General features: G+C 40.3%; 1 protein-coding gene across 3 annotated transcripts in view; it reads left to right on the top strand.

Moving 5' to 3' along the window:
• Window positions 1-18,369, top strand: part of LOC126213059 (dynamin-like 120 kDa protein, mitochondrial) — a 228,132-nt gene that overhangs the window by 38,928 nt on the left and 170,835 nt on the right. For all 3 annotated transcript variants that reach the window (XM_049940634.1, XM_049940633.1, XM_049940632.1), the window contains exon 3: window positions 12,864-12,999. In XM_049940634.1, the coding sequence (XP_049796591.1) occupies window positions 12,864-12,999 (136 nt within the window). The remainder of the gene's footprint in view (window positions 1-12,863; window positions 13,000-18,369) is intronic.

The following is an 18,369-nucleotide window of genomic DNA, read 5'->3' as shown; positions in this document are numbered from 1 at the left end:
TGCTTAGTGTATTCATCTCTTGGTCTCCCTCTACGTTTTTTACCCTCCACGCTGCCCTCCAATGCTAAATTTGTGATCCCTTGATGCCTCAGAACATATCCTACCAACCGATCCCTTCTTCTAGTCAAGTTGTGCCACAAACTCCTCTTCTCCCCAATCCTATTCAACACCTCATTAGTTATGTGATCTACCCATTTAATCTTCAGCATTCTTGTGTAGCACCACATTTCGAAAGCTTCTATTCTCTTCTTGTCCAAACTATTTATCATCCATGTTTCACTTCCATTCTTGGCTACACTCCTTACAAATACTATCAGAAATGACCTCCTGACACTTAAATCTATACTTGATATTAACAAATTTCTCTTCTTTAGAAACACTTTCCTAGCTATTGCCAGTGTACATGCCACAGTTAGTCACATCTATTACATGAATTGTAGCCGTTCAGATTTTCAGTGTGAAAATATTCTTAAGACACTCTAAGAACACTCTGCAGATATCTTCCAAATCTCTTTCGATATTCAGTGTTATCAAATGTTCTCCATTGAAGAGGTAATGTTACCTATTCTGAGGCTCTCCTCCAGCAGTCCATGTGATGTTGGAAGCTCCACAACATACTCAATGTGACCTAAAGGCATGTGCTGGAAAACTCCAGCTGCTGCACCCCACGCACAGAGTACCTCAACCAAATAGTAATACAATACAACAAATTATTGTATTAACATGGGATATCATATGCAGAAATTCAGGCTTGCACTTTTATTTGAAGCATGCCTTCAAACATAACATTAATAGAGAAAATGTTTACTCATTTATGGATGGCAAGGGTACAGAAAAATTCACACTTCTGACTCTGGACAGAAACAGTCCAAATTGACAAAAGTTGGCCCCCTGGGAAAAGAAGGGACCCAGCAGGAAAATGCCCTTGTTGGAGCACAAGAAGACGAATATGTTCCTCTTTAAAAGATTTGGGTGGAAGTGTGATGAACCAGCTGTCACAATCCTCGTGCCTCAACAACAGTTTTGGCGTGTGGACATATTCATGCTTTTTTGTCCTGAGATAGAGTAGTGGAGAGACAGTGATGGTGGAAGAGATATGAGACAGTGCCAGTGTGTGTGTGTGTGTGTGTGTGTGTGTGTGTGTGTGTGTGTGTGAGAAAGAGAGAGAGAGGGGGGGGGGGGGCAAGAGTATTGTAGGGAGAGGGAAAGTGACAGTGAAAAAAAAAGAGAGAGAGTGATGGAGGAGACAATAGCAGTGAGAGCCAAAGAAAGAGGAGATGGTGGTGGTCAGGCTGTGAAAGAGAGAGATGGTTGGAGATAGTAGCAGTGGGAGCAAAAGAGAAGGGAGGCAGTGGAAATGAAACAGAGATAAGTGGAGATCAGATGCAGGCTCGTGTGGTAGGGATCCCCCACCCCTGCCTCACCCTCGCCAACACCCCACACCCTTCCTGCCGCACACCACAAGAGTGAACTTTAATGCTCTTGTATAGGGGAGGGTACGTTTTGGACCGAAATTTTAAACACGTGTGTAGAGAGGAAAAAATAAGTTAGGCCTCCCAGAATTTTTGGGCTGCCAACGATATGGTGGAGACAGTGGTACTTGGAAGGAAAGTAAAGGAGACATTATAACTGAGCTTATGGTGTCTTTCCATATTAGTATCAAAAATCCTGCAGTACTCTTGTCAGAGATGATACAGTGCGCCTTCTTGTGGTCTGTTGCCATGTTGGCGCACTTTCAAGTCAAACCTACAACAAAGCATAAAGGAAAAAAGCTGATGAATATTTCATAACAAACTATGATTCTCTGTGTTTAGTAGTTTTTGAGCTATGATTTTTGGAAATTATAGCAGGACTTTATGGACACCCTGTTTATTGACATTAAACACATAACAATGACACATTTTAACTTGGCTGCTATGTGAAAAGTGCTGTGTATGGAAGCTCGTGATTGGTTCATGGTGAATTGTCTGCTGGGACAAGTCCCACCTCTTCCTCCAAGTGCAGTCAGATCATAAAAGAAGGAAACATGTAGTGAGTTAATGCATCACTGGAAGAACAGGGTAAATCTTTGTCCACTTTTGTAACAAATATTAACAATTGATACAATGTTAACAATCACTGGACACAACATTGTCTGTGGATCTTCCCTGTATTCACAATTGACTACTTAATGCTACAGTGCATAATACTGCAACATAGCTATAGGTTGGGAAGAGTGTAAACATAGGAGAGTGGCTCAAAATCAGCTGACTTTCACAGATCAGAGACAGGCCAATGTAAAGTGTGTGATTAATGGATCATTGAACTGATGGCATAGTTAGATTCTGTCAGTGGTAACATCCTGACACAGCTTCTCAAAATAGAATGAATATCAAAGAAGGAACATTCCATTTGTCTTCCTACACCATGTAATAACTGTTGTCAAAATTATGTATATATCATTTGTGACTTCTGCACCTCTTCAGAGAAGGTTGGTGATCTCAGGAAGTTATATATTTGTGTCAGAGCAAGTATTTTCTCTCGTGAAGTTTCTGCGATTGCTGTCACGTCCCGAAGACGTGGGATGTTGCTCGGTATGACGTGACGTGCAAATAAAATTACTATCCCGTGCATTATCTGTGCTTTTACTTGCAATACCTCATTTTATAGTTTTCATTTACGAGTATTGTTCACTGCTAAGAAGACATAGGAATATGCGTCACTCCTCTGGATTAGTAAGTTCCAGCTAGAAGTGGGATGCTTAAAGCTAATATGCTAATATGAGCTCCATATTTACATCTGTGGGTGAAAATGTGTGATGATGGATCAGATATAATCTAGACTCCTGTTTCTAATTGTTTTATTTACTGTTACTGCAAAACCAAATACAATAAAAGTCTAGATCAGGTAAGTGGCATACTCACATGTTTTGTGCAACAGTGTTGTTAGTGCTCACTGTGAGGTATGTGGGAAGGGGAGGGGAGATAATGTCTTTCAAGGTACGAAATGAAGGCGTATTGTCACTGTCTCGTGTTAGTATACTTAGTATACCACAACCTCCGAAACTGTAACACATTTGGAAGAATGGGAAAATATTTTGACAACAGAGATTGTATATTTAGTGTACGCTTTGCCATTAGGTCTCAACATAAGCACAACCTCATAATTTGTGACATATTTGGAAAAAAAACCAGTCAAATATGTATGACAACAGGAATTATTAATTTAATTTTTGTGAGTGAAACTTAGCTTGTGGCCTAACCGAGGCCGTGAGCTAAGCTTAGTAATATACTAGTATGTCACTGACTGGTTTTTTTTTGTGGTCACATTACAATCTAGCCACAACCTCATAATTTGTGATGTACTAGGAGAAAAGTCAGATATTTGTCATAACCAAGATTATGAATGTGATTGCTGCTCATTTCACTTTTATCAGTGTAAATTGTGCTGGTAGCTCTCAACAAAACCACAACCACATAATTTGTGACGTATTCAGAAAAAAGCCAAATATTTGTGAAAATAGTGAGAATTGTCTCTTTTTTGTCGCCTCTCGTTGGTATGTCAGTGTCATTACTTTGGCTACGTGAAACAGACACACTGCCAATCTAAGAGCAGTAGAGATACATTGCCACAGCTGCTGCTCACCGTAATCTAAGACTTTCCTGCGTGACATTGTATTTTAGAAGTGCACTTAGTCCACTGTGTGGGCAGCTTCTTGACCCTGTTGTGTAATTGGACAGTTGGACTCGAAGTTTTGCGGCTGCGTAGTCTCGGAAGAGCAAGCCTGTTACTGCTCCTCACACGGTCCAGACAGATGACAATCACTGGGCGATAAACCTGTGCTGTAAGGAGGCCGGACGAGTGGTACTCCTCTTATTTCTTCGAATTTATAGCTGCAGTAAGGGTTTGTGAACTTTTGTGAAGAAGATTGACTTTTCATATTTGTTTGCCATGTCCTTTCCTGCAATAAGCAAATCTAACCTCATACAAAAAGTGGCAGTAATATCGTTTGTTCGTCACTCTGCAGTATGCCATAAAGCGTTTTGTCTTTTACTGTGGTGGCCTCAACTTTGCTGCTGTTCACTGGCTAGTTTTGACTTGTTTGTGGTGCCCTGTAGGTCTTGTGTGACTCAGAACGTGCTCTTTCTAACTGCAGATTTTACTGGGATTCTTTCACTAACCAGCAAATGTTCAACTTCAGTCAAAACCACGAGGGACCCACTGGGAGGGCACTCCACGGCAGTGGCTCGAGAACTGACCTCGGAGCGATTTCGGACACCGTCAAACATCAGTCGCTTTCCTGGAGATGGCAAATGGCATTAAATTTCTCATTAGTTATACGTATGCGAGGATAACAATTGTTCTCATTTGCTATTTGTTTCTGGCCTTCCTCAAACTCCTTATGCCAAGTAAACACACAATGCTGTGATTGTGTTTAGTCACCAAATTGTGCTTGCTAAGCTCAGCAGACAAACATTAATCACTCTTTAGTGTCAGTCGATTTTGGAGTGCCATAAGTGATGTAGCAGTCTTGTGACCCCCCATGACTGACCTGAGTCGTGGGAATGAAGTGGTATGTGCCAGAGCATTCTGTGGAATGCACGTGGTGTCGCTGTAGAGATGTGGCACAATGGTAGAAAGGACCTATTGGGTTCAGATTTGCCCATCACTGTGCCTGAATAAAGTTGCCTGATGTATCAATGCAGATCATCTGGCTTGTCTACAAGGAATGGTGTGCCTCTTCAACCATGTAATGCAGTATAAGAACAGTGGTCAGAAAGAGGTCCTAACTTCAGGGGACTAGAAATGAGTTTTGTGTCTCATCACTAACAGTTGGTTTGTAACCCGACAGGAATATCTGCTGTCAGTGAACGCAGGTAGGTATCTCTGAAGTAGTCTGGCATATTTTGCAAAGGGAACAGCACACAGTGGATGTTTGGAATGGAGTACCTTGTTAAAGGCCATTGCTCTCAGGAGCACATAAAGCTGCGCACCTACAGTGGGCCAGTGGGCCAAACCACACAGAAGTGGACAATAATTGACTGGAGGCATGTAATGTGGTTGCAGTTTTGCGTCTTTTCGAATGGTGTGAGGTGTTGAAGGCACTGACAGATGGCACCGTGAGGCCTTCAATTTGCAGCCTGTGGAAGGTACATTGTAAAATTTGCGAATGGCTGTAGTGTAAGCTGTTATTGTGCTTTATATAGCTTGAGTACACCTTGACACTGTTTTAAGCTGCCGTCTGTTACCTTAAATGTCTCTTCTCGGTGAGTTTTTGTCTCACTACTTCATTCTCATAGTTCAGATTGTGGTTGCTATCGCCATGCTTGAACTTCTAAAACTTCTGGACTCATTGTGTATTGTAGGCAATGATAAATGAAAGATCGCAACTTCTGCTCCGAGCTACGAAATGACTTTAAATGAGGTGTAGCTCAAGTAGGTTGTATCGATGAAGACGTCAGTCGTTAAAACACTTGTGACTCGTGAGTCGTATCGATACTCAGTGGTAAATTAAAAGATAATTCATTTGTCCTGATGACGAAAATGACATTGTCAGTAGGCTGCATATTGTGGGCAGTCCATGCCACCTTCAACTGGAGGCATCACGGTGTAAACATGCAACCACCCAGGAGATGCCTTGCATTCACTACCATTGTACCTCAGCCCTCCTGTAGCATCTGTTCCAAAATAAATCGGTAAATACGGCCTCTAATTTGACCTTACACACCTGTTTCCTCTATCACAATCATCTTTTGCAGCGATAATTGTTCATAGTTGACCAGGATACTTGCTAAAACTTCCTGGCACACTGAAATGGTGTATTTCAGGCTGGAGATGATTTTGTATTTTTTTGTACTGTGACTTGGGCCCAGTTATTCAGGCTTCTCTCTCTCTCTCTCTCTCTCTCTCTCTCTCTCTCTCTCTCTCTCTCTCTGTCTGTCTCTGTTAAAAAAGTAGAATGTTTATGTATGCCTTTTCAGTGACCAAGTATTCCCACTTCTTCTGCATCTTCATGATGAGTTTGGTGTGTGCATTCCTGTATTCCAAGATGACAGACATCACAAAATTGTAGAACATTCATAATTATTCGCCAATGGTTTTTTGAGCAAAATGCAGTTGGCATCCCTGCTCATGCTTGTGTTTAATGTGTAACTGCCGGAAGTTTAATTGTTGTATGTCTGTTAGTTATTGTTCACTCCTGTACTGAGTGAAACATTGTGTCTCACAGTTTACGAATTTCGAGTTTTGCAAAGTTAGAGAAGCAACTCGTCCGCATTAAATTCTGTGTGAAACTTGAGAAAAACTTTAGAGAGAAACATAAGTTGAGAAAAACTTTACAGAGAAACATCAAATGCTGCAAGAAGCCTACGGTGATGAGGGCTTAAGCTGCACTCGGTGTTACAAATGGTTCACACAGTTTAAAAATGACCGGACACAAGTTAAAGGTGACCTTCATTCAGGAAGCATTTTGAAGTCTGCCGACAACACTCTTTTAAGGAACATTGACGAAATTGTGCGCGCGAATTGAAGACCGACTGTCCGAGAGATTGCAGAAGAATGTAACATTTCAGTTGGATTGTGTCACGAAATACTGACACAGCATCTTGGAACGCATTGTGTTGCCGCCAAGTTCATCCCACGGCTTGTGAGTCATGCGTGACTATTGCACAAAAAATGATACCTCTGTGCTGCTTCATCCTTTGTACTCTCCAGATCTGGCCCCTGCGGACTTTTTTTTTTATTTCCTATATTGAAAACCCCATTGAAAGGATAAAGATTTGCAACAATAGATGAGATAAAAGAAAATTTGCAGATGCTGATCCAGCAAGAATGTACCAAGACTGTTTCTGGAAGTGGAAAAAGCATTGACAGCAGTGTATCAATTGTGAAGGGGAGTGTTTCGAAAGGTGCCGTGCACAGTAAGTAAAAGGTAAGAGTAGAAAAATTTTGTGGACAGAGTTCTGAAATTTTTTTGAACAGACCTTATATGTTGTTTATTTGACAAGCATTTGCGCTCCCAATCACACTTCATCTGGTCCACTAACTCATCCGATGTTAATCGTGTAGAAAATGGCTGGGACTGTTTGGAACAGCAGACAGCAGGTAAAATGCAACAATAGACATACCTGCATTTTGGTAGCTCCCCCATCCCCACACCATCTCTCTCTGCCCCCCCCCCCTTCTCCCTCTCCCTCTCCCTCTCCCTCTCCCTCTCCCTCTCCCTCTCCCTCTCCCTCTCCCTCTCCCTCTCCCTCTCCCTCTCCCTCTCCCTCTCCCTCTCCCTCTCCCTCTCCCTCTCCCTCTCCCTCTCCCTCTCCCTCTCCCTCTCCCTCTCCCTCTCCCTCTCCCTCCCCCTCCCCCTCCCCTTCCCCCCTCTTTTTCACACACACACACACACACACACACACACACACACACACACACACACTCCTGTGGTGATCCTGTAGCTGTCACCACATCCCACATGGCTGTTGCCATCAGTTTCTGTCTTCCCATCCTTCATTGTCTTCTTCTCTTTCTCTTTTTCTTGTGCCCTCCTTTACTCCATTCATCCCTGTAAAGACAGTTTGCCTAGGGCATCATCATCATTGGCAAGAGTGTGGGTTTTATTGAAACAAAAAAGTGCAAAAACCAGCCAACAGATGGCACTAGACAGAAGGGTGCTGCTTTCCAAACTCAGCATAATGGGTGCGAGGTACGTCGATATGTTAAAGCCTGGCTGATAAAGACCTGCCGGAAGATATGACAGTTATGCAGGATGGTGCTCCATCTGACGCACATTGTTTGGTGAGGATTGCGTGCTGAGCTGTCACATCCGCCGTGCTTGGTCTCCTCAGTCCATATGATTATTGGTTGTGAGGTTATCTGAAGTCATATGTCTACCACTATTTTCCAGTCTCATAAGGGATGGTACAACACAATATCCGAAGACCATATCTCACCATACCTACAAATATGCTGTATAGTGCTGTTCACAACATTGTCCCCCGACTACAGATATTGCTCGTGAATGACAGCTGACATATTTAGCATTTCCAGAATGAGATTTTCACTCTGCAGCAGAGTGTGTGCTGATATGAAACTTCCTGGCAGATTAAAACTGTGTGCCGGACCGAAACTCGAACTCGCGGGCAAGTGCTCTACCGTATGAGGAACCCAAGCACGACTCGCGCCCCGTCCTCACAGCTTTACTTTTGCCAGTATCTCGTCTCCTACCTTCCAAACTTTACAGAAGCTCTCCTGCGAACCTGGTCCCGAGTTAGAGTCTCGGTCTGGCACACAGTTTTAATCTGCCAGGAAGTTTCATATTTAGCATTTGTCATAAACGTCGTCATCTTCGCGAAAAATCAACTGTTAATGCTAATTATTGCTTTTTTACCACACGAAGCACCATCTGTTGGTCATTTTGGGCCCCTTTTTCTTATTTCAGTGAAATCCCGTGTCCTTTCCAACACATTTCAATTTGTACCTCTCTGCCTATGTTATTCCATGAATTATTGAATTTTCAAATGTTAACAACTTTTGGGTCACTCTGTATCTGACAGTGTCTTGTTCATTTTATATATTATGTAATTTGTACTCGAATCTCCTCCTCCCAACATAAGTTTTCTTACACTGGCCCAAAAATTTGTCTCAAGATCTTTCTTTCAAAGAAGCCAAGTTGCTTTTCATAGAATTTGTTAATGTCCATGTTTCGGCACCGTATGTTAGCACCAGACTTAATAAAGCTTCATACGTCACAACTTTAGTTTTCTTGATCAGCAACTAAGTTTGCAGGAATTTTATGTGCCCACAGTAGCAGTTGTTGGCGGACAGTATTTTTGGATTTCAGAACTGATATTATTCTTCCAGTTTACTTATGATTGAAAATAAGTGTCACTGAATATAGCATCAAACTTACACAAATGAATTTCTGTGGACGGGCCTCATTAGGATACTCTTCCTTAGTTATGGGCATATACTTACTTTCCCCTTCATTTATCTGTCGATTCATCTTTCTAGCAGCTCTTCCAAGATATGTAAAGGCTTCTTTCATTATTCTTGGCTTTCTTGCCGTTATGATCTGCATATCCAGCACCTGAAGTGATTTTTGTGGGATAGTCCCCCTTGTTTTGATGCCTGCATATCTTACAACTTTTGGTAAGCCTATATTAATCAGAAGGCAGGATGATGCATTCCCTGTCTTACCTATTTTTTGTGATCACAGTGCTTGATAACATATTCTGTACTTCAACTTCACTCTAGGCATTTTCCATAGTGCTTTTACTAATTCAATCAATTCATTAGGAATCTCTAACCCTCCTATTGCTGTATACAGGGCCCATTTGTCAATGCTGTCATAGGCTCATCTAAAGTCTATAAAGAGGCGTTGAGTATCAATACCAAATTCTGTACATTTTTCTTGTATTTGCCATATTGTAAAGGTCTTTGTCAACGAAATCCATATTGATAGTCACCAAAGGCATTTTCAACAAAGGGTACAAGCCTGTTAAAGAGGATGTTGAAGAACATTTTTATGCTGTAGATAATAGGCGAATTCCCCTATAGTTAGAGCACAGCATAACATTGCCTTTCTCATGTATTGGGCATTTCATACATATTCAGATATACTTTCTTTTAACCAAATCTTAATTGCAAGCATGTGGGAATGTTTCATAAATTCCTTTCCTGTATTTGAATGAGTTCTGACTGTGTTAGATCCATTCCTGGGGCCTTATTATTCTGCATGTTCTTGATGGCTGCTTCCACTTCTTCAGCAGTTAGTACTGGTTCCTCTGTTTCAGAGTGCCTTCTATTTACAGAAGGTAAGATTCTTTGGTGCTCAGCTGAATCCTCATATAACAGTTTGTCAAAGTGGTGAGCCTATCTTTTACATATTGCATCACTGCCCAAAATTGAGCTATATGTATTTCTACGTTAATTTATCTCATTCTTGTCTTTCAAGTGTTCTGTTTGAAGAATCTGACAGTGTCAGACACAGACAATGGCAGACACAGACATTGTAAAAAATTCTTTAAAATGTTTATTAACAAAATCAAGAAAGACTGTTCCTCTTCTTGAATGAATAATAGCTGTAGTTTAGAAACGAACAAGGTGATCACACAAAATGAAAATGAGAGGTCTCACTGAGACTGTCTGGAAGCAGTGTTAGACTAAACATTCAGTTCTGCCATCTGTGCACAGAGTTAACTTTCCACAAGAGGTTTAATTCTTCTGTCAAAAAATAGAGTTAAATTTCCCTTAGTACAGTCTACAGAGAATGTACCACAAGAATAATTTGAGCCAAGTTTTACGACATCCACTATTGCGAAGACAGATCTGTCACTGGTGTCACAGCGACCCGAGGTGCTTTCCGTAGCAGCGGCAGCAGAGACAGTGGTTTTGGCGTGGGCCGGATGTCCGACTCTTGGCTCGGAGTCAACGGCTGCAGAGGGTCGTGCACTGGACTAAGTACTGTTCAGCGGCTGGATATTGTGGGATCTATTTTCTGTCACGTGTGTTGTGGAAGCAAGTAGCAATCTGCAATCTCTGGTGACGCCGCTAGGGCTGCCTAGTGCGAAGTCTACTTTATGGCGAAAGTAGTTGCCTGGCAAACCAGCAACTCTGCGATGTTGAAATGGATGGTGTATTGTCATCCTTGCAGGCACAATGTTGCAACATACCACCTTTTCTTTAATTTCTTTTCTTTCGTGCTCTTTCTTTGTCTCTTTGTACAGCTTCATTTCTTCTCTTCTTGCTAGTCTAATCTCTTAACAGATCTTCAGATATGATCTACCTTTTGCATTCTCTTTAGACTTCATTTTTAATTGTTGTTATTCTTCTGTAGGATAAGGTAACCTGAAATATTACACATTCTTCCAGGGTGGGGTTTGAGTTGTTGCTTCCCAGCATTCATAAAACACAGATACATACTATAGATGACTGTAAAAGGCCATTGGTAATCCTAAAGGATCTGATCATCAGTGACTTTCTTCAGGTGTGTATAGGATACCTGAAGAAACTTCTGGACACTCTTCTTCACAGAGTTGAGGCCATTATCAGGGCTACAGGTAGTGTGCTGCAGTATTACTAACACTTCTCTTGGGATTGACTAATTTTATGTAAAATTTTTGCTGCTTGTACATCTTCATGCCCAAGAAATTTAATTAATTTAAGAAATACAGCAACCAGCCCCTTTTTTATGTATTTTTATTTATACCAATACACACTTTAGACTTAGTCCATTTTTTGTTGCCATAGTATGCATTTATATCTCCAGTTAGTGCATCATTATTAAAATATTGGATACAGTTCGAATGTTGCAGCTGCCCAGTGCAAAATAAGGATTTTATTTATGTGCTACACTTGTGAGTTGTATATTAACAATATAGTAGTTTAGCACCTTCTGCTTCACTCACATGTCTTTTTCTGTGCAATTCAGACAAAGCCGATTTGTGGTGGCGACTGTTAAATAGCTTTCTTTGATTTAGTTCACAAATTTAAACACCGTCTAAACTTCTCACACTAATCCAGGCCATAGAAGTATGGTCTTTTCTGGATGTACTTCTGACCAAAAAGCAATTCTGTAAGCTAGACTTGGAGGTTTTTTTTAACCTTGCTTTTTGAGTTCATGTAGTGATATTTCCGTAGAAGCTTTCAACACATAACACAGGTTTCTTTATTTCTAACCGAGAAGTCAAATACCAATTTTTGTAGATTTAGATTTAAAAATCTTTTAATATAATGAAATATTTTGGTAAAACTTTTTGCCCCCTGTTTCACTCTTTTAGAGGTTGAATTTACCACTGAAATGTATTTTTTTATTTCTAATCACAAAGTGACATACCAATTTCTATAGATGTTGTTTTAAAAACTCATTAGTAGTTGTTTAATAATGATTTATTTAAAAAAAGACGTTCACTCACTATTTCACCCTCTTAGGGGTTAAATTTCCGAAAATGCTGAAAGACGTACTTTTTTTGTCTCTGACCAGGAAGCAAAATACCAGTTTTTGTAGGTATGATTTCAGTATTGTCTTAATAGTGACTTAAAAACCTTCCTTCCCCTTTTTCGCCTTCTTAAGGATGGAATTTTGAAAAATCCCAACATAAACAATGTTTACAGTGTAAGCTCAACACCCTGTTCAAATTTCTGTCCTTAGTGTTTGGGACTGGGCGATGAGTCAGTGAACCAGTTAGGGCGTTTCCTGTTGTGTATAGAGATAACTCAATAGATGCACTTACTTTCTGTCCTGCTTGTTGTTGCTCATATTTTTGACATTTATAAGTGTGGCACAAACACCTTTTGCTTTTTGCATTGTTCAAAACAATCACAGCATCCTCCACGTTGCTGACTGACGTGTTTGTTTATGTCAGAAAATTGTGGACCTGTAAGTGAAGTGTAACTTAGATTTAGACATAATTTTCTGATATAAACAAACACAGTACGTGCTGTGCTATATTTCTTAAAGTAATATAATCCACAGACAAAGAGCTCAACATTCAGTAAAATGAATAAATTAAAGAAATTTGATGATAAAATGTTAAGTAATTCTGCTGGGTACCAATTTCTCAGATATTGTGAACAGTGGTAAAGTGTCAGCCTGTGAATGCAACCTGCCTGCAATGCTCGCTTGACATCCCTGCTAGTACTGCATAGAAGCCGGCACCACCTCATCAGCTGTACACACTCGTAACACGCAGTCACCTTTATGTTCGATCCACCCTCGTAGACTTAATGCTTTACTGATTATCAAAGGGGATGGGACGGAAATGTCTCGCACATTCCTTGTCCCTGTGGGAACTGGGAAGTAAATATATTGGTGGAATGCACACATCCCACCGGCCACGGAAGTTTGTCACCTACAGTCTGTACAGAGCATCTTGTACCGTGACGTGTTGCAGACGTACGAGAAGTGGAGAGACTCCATCCCTGACATGGGCTGGCTAAGCGACATGTTCCCCGACACGGACCAGTGGAACAGCTTCCGCACGTCACTGTCGGAGGTGAAGGACAGCATTCGCGACAGTATAGACCTCGGTAAGTGTATGCTGGCAGCGGGTGGCGGTAAGTGCGACACGGTCGAACGTGACAGAGCTGGAATTATCCACACATTTGCAAATGTGCATCGTCAGATTTCTGTGGGTGCGGGATCTGCCCCGTATCGCTTGTTGAGCAGTAGTGGACACGTAAAGGCAGCCCCGGCACTTGGATAGTGCACAAAAAATGAGCATCCAGCTGTGGTAGACTTTCTGTGGCCACTCGGCGAAATGAGGCTGACAATTAGTCAGCAACCTGTGTGTGTGTGTGTGTGTGTGTGTGTGTGTGTGTGTGTGTGTGTAACAACAAAATTGTGGTCAATTTCTGACTTTCTGTAGTAAATGCAGTCTGGTATCTAGCCTTACAACTATGTTGTCACTGAAAGGAACAGTATATGAAGCTTTCAGAGTGAGAAATCCCTCCTTTCTAAGAGTGAAGCCAAATGGAGGACAGTGTCTGCTGATGGCTGAGTCACACACAGATCAGAATAATGCTGTGATTGACAGCAAGGACAATTGTAACAACAACAGCCAACCGAAGACAAGTGAGCACATATTCTGTTCTGTTCAGTTGTGTCAAATAATCCTGTGGACATGTTTTGGTTCGTAACACCACTGTTGTGATTTAAATTGGTAGGGTGCTATGTTTCTCAGTGCAGATATTCTTATTTTAAGAAGTGGTGTCAGAAGCCAGAAGTGGACGAGTGGAAATAAATTGAGTGTAAAACCCTACATCTGTTGTTCCCCCAGCTATATTGGTTGCATTGATAATGGCAACCCGAGTTCACTCCCTTCCGTGCATAACTGCCAGTCACTTTGTTGTTCTGATGTAATTATAGTCGGATACATTTCTACAAGTAGAGGAAACTGTGTGATGCGGATCGTATGTTAGCAAGTGTGCATCTCGTGATGATTTTGGCCAAACATTGAAACAGATGCAGTACCTAGCAATTGTTGGCAGCTGTCATAAGTGACGAGTGTCGCGAATTTGGCATGTAGTTTACAAGTAACGTTAACATTTCACCGAATACTAGAAGTTTGAGTAATTGGCAGGGACATTAAAAAGAGTGAAAACTTTACTAGCATTAATTTTTCATTCTTTTTCGTGTGCCAGTCGACAACTGAATGATGCTACGATTCGGGGAGCTGCTACCTTTACACTTAAATTATTTACATTATGCCAGAACCTCCCGTAACACATTTCACATAAATAAATATTCATTTTGTCTTTGTAATTGACTGTTTAGTTTCACTCAAGGAGTAGTAGTTGTAAGAAGAAACATCTTCAATCTTGATATGTGAAATACTTTCACAGTCATGTTTTTCACTGATTTCAGAGCCATAGTTAGATTAACTTCAAAGAGTGCAGAGCATTCTTCTTTTTAGTATTGTTACATCTGTCATTATTTCTTTCAGTCTCAAATGGAAGAGTTGATGACAAATTTGGGCATTAAGTACATACTCTGTCTGTGTAGATTAAAAAAAATTTTTGTCACCTTTGTATGTTCAGTTAAGAAAACAAGTGTTTGTTTATTTCATCGTTGATTTGTGTAGAATGATTTCAGTGTAAGGCCACTATGTAGTGTTTCTTGGCACATTCAGTATAACAAGCAATAACATCGGTATATTACTGACATAGAAGACTGCTTAAGATGACCGAGACAGTCAGAAGTAGTCGCCCTAACTAGTGTTTTTCTTCCAAATAATCGTACGTTTGTGTGACAGTGTGGTGATGTGGAATTTGTGCCATTGCCCTTTGTCACGAAAATATCAGTGTCTTTCCTTGTTGTGTAGCATCCGTGTGTTAAATCCAATAAATTGTCTCTAGTGGCCTACAGCTGTGCTATAAACTTTCATTTCTCACACCAGACCCTTTTCGGAGCGAATTTAATTTTCAACACAGTCAAATGGTCAAAAAGAAATGGAAATATGTTACAGGAAAGTGTTTATGCTAGTAGAAATGAACACTCACCTATTGTCTTCTGTTCTACAGCAGTATTTCTTATAAATTAAGAATATGGTTAAAGACGAACATTAGGAACAGCTGTTTTAAACCCTAGTATTTTCTTAATTTTTCAGAAAATTTGTAGACTGAAAGATAATTTATGTTTTACATCATTTTAATATTTCTAATTAGAATCAATTGAGATTTTCAGAATGTATTTTCAGTCTACAACTGAGTGTGCACTGATTTGAAATTTCGTGCCAGATGAAAACTGCACTGGACCACGACTCGAACCCCAGGCCTCTGCCTTTCGCGGGCAGGTGATCTACCGACTGAGGTGTCAGAGTACGACTTACGAACCGTACCCTCACAGCTTTACTTCTGCCAGCACCTCATCTCTTTCATACCAAATTTCTAAGTTCTCCTGCATAACTTGTGTGACTAGCACTTTTGGAAGTAGAGCTGTGAGGGTGAGGATGGCTAATGAGTCGTGCTCAGTTAGCTGAGTTAGTAGAGCACTTGTATGTGAAAGGTAAACGTCCACTTTAAATTGTTGGTCCAGCACACAGTTCTAATCGACTCAGAGCTTTACACTGTAAGATGATTATTGAAGCAGCTACTTTCTGTATATACAAAAACAACAAAATAATTAGTTACAATGGAGTTGTGGCATTTTTATGTGCTTTCCAATGTGAGACTTAAAGGCATATATTTACAAGATGTTTCAAATGTAATATACCCTCTCCTTATTTTATTTTATCTTTTCAAGCATTTTGGCATTGGTTTCATTACTTGTACCCATGCAACTTTTTTTTCCAAATAATTCTGACCTGAAAGGCTGCCTTTTCTATTTGTGCTTTAAAAAATGTTCTATTTCTTATTGTGTCAAAGCCGACTACCACATTTTTGGTATCACCTCCTATTTCTTTCAGCACTGTTATTTTGGATCTGTAATTGCTTAGTAAGTCAAAAGATTTGTTTTGTTATTCTGTCACTATTTTTTCCTCCATAGAATTCTATTTTTCATTCTCTCATTACAACTTTGTGACTTTCAGATACAGTTCTGTATTATATTTTAATGTGTATTCTGATTAACTGCTCTCTTTAGGTCGTAGTATTTTTCCTAGGATTCTTCTCTCAGTTTTCCTAATTTTTCGAGCTCTCTCTTAGTGTTCAGTTTAAGAGTTTTCGTTGCATAGAACATTTCCTGCATGACCACTGTTTCGTAGCGTTTCAGATATTATGATTTCATTTGTCACAGAGAGAACTACATGATGGCTTCATACTGAAATTAGCTGGCAGTGCACAAGTGATGAAATAAAGAAACAATAATTTCAGGAATTTTAAATAAAAGCAAGAGTGGCAAAATAGTTTTAACCTACAAAGTTTTAAATGCAACTGTGGATGGGTGCACAAGAATATTAATAGGTATCTTCCAAACTGCACGAAAAGTTACTTTAAAGATGTACCTGTGTAAACTGCACGAAGAATTCTGATTATTTTGTGGAAAGTATACTTATTGTCATCAGAGGAGTTGCCACAAAGTATTATCTTTTATAACACTGAGGAACATGTTCAGTTCCTGGTTTAGATTCTTGCAAAATTGGTGGTTATTCTCAGAACAGAAGTAGCCTAAAAGGCCTCCTCTTGTCGTTTTGCCTGTTTGACAGACTACTTTAATCAGTGATGTATTTTTTTACAGTATGAAACTGACTGAGCTGCATTTCTCAAATGAAGTTATGTTGGATAATTAAAGTGTAACTGTTAATTATATAAAAGATTTGCTTTGACATTTGACAATAAGTTTAGTGGCTTGTATTCTTGAAGTTTGATATTGTAGTCTGTGATGTCCTTGTTTTGAAAGTATTTGAGGCTGCACATAATGAGCAGTAGTTCGAGATAGTGCTGCAGAATGTAGTCAGTTGGTGAAAGCTTTTGTAGCTGTATTTGTAATAAATCTTGTGCCACTGAAATTTCAGTATAGTAGCAGTAAATTGTTGAGTTGTAGAAAGTAGTGAGGAGTGTGGTAATACTGCACCTCGTGGGGACATGTCTTTCTGTTTAATTTGCAGTTCACGAGGTGATCAGTCTTTCTTCATTGCATTACATTTTTTCTGTCCATCAGAAAAGCATATTTGTACCAGTAGCTCGCTACTCCTCTACAATCTGCCAGCATGGCGCAGTGCGGAGCACGCTAGCTTGCAAGGTGGAGAGGTGAGCCAGACCTGGATCGAATCCGTGCAGCAGATTCAAGGCTTTGGGCTGTTACACCATCCAGTGCTAGTTTAGCACTCAGATAGTTTTTCGTTCACGTTCAGGCAAATACAGAGCTGGTCCCGAAATTCTGCCTCAGAGAATAGGATACACAAACAGTTAAAATATAATGACACACAGAACAAAGTTATATTATTGACAGGCAGATGATGCCATGATTGCCATTCCTTTGGTTACCTTTGATAATTTTGTCGTCGGGAAGGGCCTCCAGCCACAAAAAATATGACTCACGTGTTTGCGTGTGCGTGCATGTGTGTGCGCGCACGCGTGCTTGCATGCTGACAGACTTTTGTCTATGACTACCCTCTGCCTCCCACTCATGGTTGTGGTGATAGATTGCCCTTGGCCTCATGTTGTTAGTAAGGGAGTTGGGTTGCAGTATGTGGCAGTGGGTTAGTGTGTCGAGCGAAAATCTGTGAAATAAGGAGCAGTAATTACTCTTGAGAAAGACTGTATACTCTGTGACTTACAAACTTTACCACATGTGTGAAAATGCATTTATGGTTTCATTCCTCTGACATGATATGATACTTGTGTAGTTTTGTCAGTTAGACTTTAATAATACGTGAAACTACGAAAACGACGCCTATATACCTGGGTTTTGCCAGATGGCCAACACCGGAACCAAATTGATTACGTACTGTGTAATCAGAGGTGGAAGAGCGCGGTTCAGTCAGCTACAACGAAACCTGGGGCTGACTGCGGATCAGATCATGAGCTCCTGATTGCAAAATTTTGGCTGAAACTTCAGAATGTAGCAAAAAGTATCCCAACTTGCAGATACGACCTTAACTCTATATCCTCCGACTACACTGTAGAGGTGCAAAACAGATTTAATGTTTTATAGCTGGAGGACAAAAGCTCACAAGAGATGTGGACAGAAGTAGCTAATACTGTCAAGGAGGCCGCAGAGAAACACATTCCCAAGAAAAGGAATAGCAAGAAGGCTAGATGGCTATCAGTTGAGGCACTGCAAGTTGCAGAACAACAAAGGAAACCAAAAATCAAGGGAGATAGATCAGCTATGTTTGAATTAAATAAAGATTTTCAGAAATTAGCTAGAAGAGAGAAAAATATATTTTTTAATGAACAGTGCAAGGAAGTTGAAGATAGTAACGGAATGGGGAAGACGAGAGCTTTATAAGAAAATTA

This window comes from Schistocerca nitens, chromosome 11 (genome assembly GCF_023898315.1).
Source record: "Schistocerca nitens isolate TAMUIC-IGC-003100 chromosome 11, iqSchNite1.1, whole genome shotgun sequence".
NCBI lineage: Eukaryota > Metazoa > Arthropoda > Insecta > Orthoptera > Acrididae > Schistocerca > Schistocerca nitens.
The sequence above is the reverse complement of the archived record's forward strand: the minus strand, read 5'-3'. Positions and strand labels throughout refer to the sequence as shown.